General features: G+C 43.1%; 1 protein-coding gene across 1 annotated transcript in view; it reads right to left on the reverse strand.

Annotated features, from left to right (window-relative positions):
* LOC143280348 (receptor-type tyrosine-protein phosphatase F-like) overlaps positions 1–5591 on the reverse strand; it is a 46852-nt gene continuing 41261 nt past the window's right edge. Inside the window, exons 23-25 of the mRNA XM_076584982.1 lie at positions 3518–3669; positions 1256–1388; positions 1–639 (exon numbers count right to left, since the gene is read on the reverse strand). Coding sequence (XP_076441097.1) covers positions 208–639; positions 1256–1388; positions 3518–3669 — 717 coding nt within the window. The 3' untranslated portion in view covers positions 1–207. The remainder of the gene's footprint in view (positions 640–1255; positions 1389–3517; positions 3670–5591) is intronic.

Consider the following 5591-nt stretch of genomic DNA (forward strand, 5'->3'; position numbering starts at 1 on the left):
TAAAAAAACAACAACAAAAAACACAACTAAGCAACCAGTTAACAACAACAAAAAAATGGAGTTAAAAAAATCAGTGGTCAACAACAGCCAAAATCAAGACAGAAATCCAAACTCAAACAAGTCAGTTAAAAAAAAAGAAAAAAAAAGTAAACTTAACAAGAAACAGTGCGATGAACGTTCAAAACAGCTGTGCCCAGTATTCAAAATTCACATGCTGAAAGTGACCGAACCTTTCTCCCTGTCCTCGGCACCCGCTCCAACTTGACCTCCGCCATCTGCATATCCCTCGCCCTTCACTTCAGCAGCGACGCCGCCATTGGTTGATGACGACCCGTTGGTGTTGACAGTGCTTCCGTTGGTGGTGGCGCCACGGGTACTTCCGTTGGCGCGTGCGCCGCTGGCCCTACTTCCGTTGAAGCTGAAAACTGCAGCCGCGTTGTCGCTGCCCTTTTCTTTCTCCTTTTTCTTGGGCTTTCTGGAGTCCTTGTCGTCGGCGCTGGCGTGGCCGTCTGGAGCCGTACGACGATCCTTGCCGCCCTTCCGAAGCGGCTTTCGCGGCGGGACCACCACCAACCTCGGGAACACGGAAGACGTTCCGGCGAATAGTTTCGCCGCCTCGTAAATGGTCTGGTACTGCTCCTGTTAGGGCAGAATGGGGGGGGGGGGGGCGGGATATAGTTTGTTTTTGTGTGTGAATGTAGGTAGGTATGATGACCTGGTGGAGAAAACAGACACAGGTAGAACGCTTGAAACGAGATGTGTGTGTGTGTGTGTGTGTGTGTGTTGTGTGTGTGTGTGTGTATGAATGCATACTCGCTTGAAAAAAACAATGCACATGCGAGGACACAAATGTGCTGTCTTTCTCTCTCCCGCGCGCCCACACACACACACACACACACACACACACACACACACACACACACACACACAACAAGAGGCCTACAGACGGATATACAGAGACAGAGAAAAAGAGACACAAAGGCATACAGGAAATAGAGACAGACAGACAGAGAGAGAGACAGACAGGCAGACAGAGAGAAATACATGCATGAAGGGCAAGACAAGACGGAGACACAAGCAAACAAAAAGAGACAGAGGAAAAGAAAGATCACACATACAGACAGGCAGACAGACAGACACAGAGACACAGAACACACATATCAAGAGAGACAGACAGACAGACAGACAGAAAGAGACAGGCAGAGACAGGAAGAAAGAGACAGACAGACCAGGCAAGACAGAGCGGGCCACTGACCAGTGAAGACACCAGCTGAGGCCTGACTGTACGGAGGTGGCCCACCACGGTGGGCACAGACACCGCCGCCTCCTCCAGCCTCTGTATGAGATTAGCCACCGCCACGAACACCCCGCTCATCTCCGCCCCAGTCCTGCAGGGAGAGGGGGCACCACCCACACTTGAGGTTCTTAACGTGATTGATTGATTGACATGGATATTTACACACCGCCTATCCTCGGTCGGAGACCAAGCTCTAATTAGGCGCTTTACAAAAACGGGGTCATTTGCTCTACAGGCTGCCTACCTGGGTAGAGCCGACTGACGGCTGCCACTGGGCGCTCTTCGTTCGTTTCCTGTGTCATTCAATCAGATTCAGGCACGCACACATACACACTCGGATAGACATGTAACATTTTACGCGTATGACCTCTTTTTTTTATTTACCCCGCCATGTAGGCAGCCATACTCCGTTTTCGGGGGTGTGCATGTTTCCATAACCCACCAAACGCTGACATGGAGTACAGGATATTCTGCGTGCGTATACACACGAAGGGGGTTCAGCACAAGGTCTGCACATATGTTGACCTGGGATATCGTCAAAAATATCCACCCTTTACCCACCAGGCGCCGTCACCAAGATTCGAACCCGGGACCCTCAGACTGAAAGTCAGTCCAACGTTTTAACCATTCGGCTATTGCGCCCGTGGTTTCACTTGGTATTTTTAACACGTTTTCACTCAGCTTATATCACCAGACTGACATAAGTTTACAGTTAGGCCAACAGCAAAGTGGGAGCTGTATGATCAATGGTTTCTTCATTGCAATGGGAAGTCATTAACAGCTTAATCTTTTGTGAAGGACTATGACTCTCAAACTAGGTGGCAAGACTGCACTGGCTCCTAGTGCTGCAGCCCTGGGGGCTAGTCGGCCTTTGGGAACCATCCCAGAATGCCGACTGTCCTAAAAACCCTCTTGGCCGCGAGAATGGGGATGTAAGTGCACTCTCCACTATAATCAAATCCTTGCACAGATAGCTGGGACAGCAGTTGACTCCAATGCTGTTCAGGTGGTCATAGTCGGACACGACTGACTATCACACATGGTGTTTTTAATGTGTGTTCACTTGGTGGGTTTTTTGTGTGGTTTTTTTACGTGTTTTCACTCGGGGTTTTTTACGTCGTTTCGCACATGCTGTTTTTAACGTGGTTTCACTTTAACACAGCACAAAATACAAGTAAGACTTGTTTTGACTTTGACACAAATGAAACACATTTATGACTTATTTTAACACTGAAATACATGTATGACTTGGTTCGATTTTGACACAGGTAGAATACACGAATGACTTATTTGGACTTTGACACAAAAGAAATACATGTATGACTTGTTTTCACTTTGACACGATGATTAGTTAGAATTTGGATACCACCGAAATACATGTATGACTTGTTTTGACTTGGAAACAAGTGGAATACATCTACGACTTATTTTGACTGTGACGCAAAGGAATTACATGTATAACCTGTTTAGACACTGACGCAACAGAAATACATATATAACGTTTTTCGACTTGGACACACAAAGGAATTACGTGTATAACTTGTTTCGATTTGGACACAAAGGAATTACATGTATAACGTGTTTCGGCATGGACACACAAAGGAATTACGTGTATAACGTGTTTCGACTTTGACACAAAGGAATTACGTGTATATATTGTTTCGGCTTGGACACACAAAGAAATTACGTGCATAACGTGTTTCGACTTTGACACAAAGGAATTACGTGTATAACTTGTTTCGCCTTGGACACACAAAGGAATTACGTGTATAATTTGTTCCGACTTTGACACAAAGGAATTACGTACATAGCTTGTTTCGACTTGGACACAACGGAATTACGTGTACAACGTGTTTCAACTTGGACACAACGGAATTACGTGTATAATTTGTTTTGGCTTGAACACACAAAGGAATTACGTGTATAACTTGTTTCGACCTGGACACACAAAGAAATTACGTGTATAACGTGTTTCGACTTGGACGCACAAAGGAATTACATGTATAACTTGTTTCAACACTGACATAAAAGAAACACATATACAGCTTCTTTTGGCTTTGACACACAAAGGAATTACGTGTATGACTTGTATCGACTTCGACACTAAAAGAAATACATGCACTATGCAACTCGTTTTAACTTTGACACAAAACAAACACAACAACAACAATAACAACACCCCTACCCCCAACCTCCCCAACCCCCGACCCCACCCCCTACCTGCAGACCACCAGAACGAGGCTGTCCTCCAGCTGTTTCTCGGGCAGGCCAAACATGGCGGCCTGGGCCATGGACAACACAAGGTCAGGGCCGGGCTGGGTCTCCTCGCAGCGCAGTACGTGAATCCCGCGCCCGTTTCGTCGGATTGATAGCTAACAACAACAACAACAACAATAATAAAGATGATGATGATGATAATTATCATCATCATCATCATATAGGGTGATGGCCTAGAGGTAACGCGTCCGCCTAGGAAGCGAGAGAACCTGAGCGCGCTGGTTCGATTCACGGCTCAGTCGCCGATATTTTCTCCCCCTCCACTAGACATTGAGTGGTGGGCTGGACGCTAGTCCTTTGGATGAGACGATAAACCGAGGTCCCGTGTGCAGCATGCACTTAGCGCACGTAAAAGAACCCACGGCAACAATACGGTTCCTGGCAAAATTCTGTAGAAAAATCCACTTTAATAGGAAAAACAAATAAAACTGCACGCAGGAAAAAATACAAAACAAGAGAGGCAAGGCCTTCAAAACTCACTTGTGATACACTTTTTAAAAATCTAATCGTTAAAATGTGTTCTGTATTTGTTATTATCAAGCTTCGGGTTAAAAGAAAAAGAAAAAAGAAAAAAAGTCCTAACGGCAGATTCGAACCCCGCGTCTTACCCATTACACTATCGTGGCTCCTTAACTGACGTTCAAAAATATAATATTTAAACATGATTTTTTAAAGGGCGATAAATCGATTGCGGTATTCATAGTGAGAATGCTGTTTAAATCATATTATTCTGATGTATCTTGGGCATTCAAAAAATCTTTAAGGGCAATTAAAAATTCTTTTTAAGTCCGCGGTAAAGGATACGTGGCTATCGCCGCAATCACACTGCAACATTTAGCCGTTTTCTCTGGATCTAGATATATGTACAAGTTTAGTTACACCCGGTTGACACGGTCGATTCAATTTCTCTTTTATGTTCATTCTAGTTTTATAGTTTTAAGGTTGATATGAAAATAGAGTATTTTGTTAAACTAATAACATGTAGAGCCAAGTACAAGTACTTCTAAACGTCGTATGAAGTGAAAAGAACTTCACTTTGAGAAAAAGTCAAGACGAAATCTTTACGTTTCATCAATTCAAGGGTATTAACTCTCATGGTTTATTATTTCTAACTGTGAATTCCGACTGATTCTGTGGATATTTTTATGACAGTTTGGGGCATAATCCAGTAAGTGATGAGGCGTTCACAAATCTTTCTCTGAATAAATATTTAACGGTCTCCTTCTCCAACTTTCCATCACATGTTATCGTGTATTGTCCATTGAATATAGGATTGAACGGGTTAGATCAACAACTTGAAACAAAATGGCGTCGTTCGCGTTCGCGAAGAATATGAACTCGCGCTGTGAATATGTATAATTATGTGTACGCAATAGATTTTTGCCCATGACCTTCAGGGCTCAGCCAATAGATCTATACAGTCCACTCGTCGTATTGATTTTAGTATTTTCCGAAAAAGATCACTTGGGCGAATGAACATAGTTAAGCCCCCTAGCATTAATTACATATTAATTTCCCTTTTTTTACTATCTGCACCAAAGACATGCAAAATAAATATAACTTACATGCTTAGCAAAAGAAGTTCTTGTTTGAACAAAAAAAAATGATAAAAATGACTGCTCTTGTTGTTGTGTCAGAATATGGGATCAAAGTGCCAAGTTTATAGAATAAAAAAAAATATATAAATATAACAGTAAATTCAGTTTGCATATAATTTGGCTTCTTTTTTTATTTTTTTGTGCCCATCCCAGAGGTACAATATTGTTTTAAACAAGATGACTGGAAAGAACTGAATTTTTTTTCTATTTTTATGCCAAATTTGGTGTCAACTGACAAAGTATTTGCAGAGAAAATGGCAATGTTTAAGTTTACCACGGACACACACACACACACACACACAACCGAACACCGGGTTAAAACATCGACTCACTTTGTTTACACAAGTGAGGCAAAAATGAGTGGCGCTGTAGTATAGCGACGCGCTCTCCCTGGGGAGAGCAACCCGAATTTCACACAG

This window comes from Babylonia areolata, chromosome 3 (genome assembly GCF_041734735.1).
Source record: "Babylonia areolata isolate BAREFJ2019XMU chromosome 3, ASM4173473v1, whole genome shotgun sequence".
Lineage (NCBI taxonomy): Eukaryota > Metazoa > Mollusca > Gastropoda > Neogastropoda > Buccinidae > Babylonia > Babylonia areolata.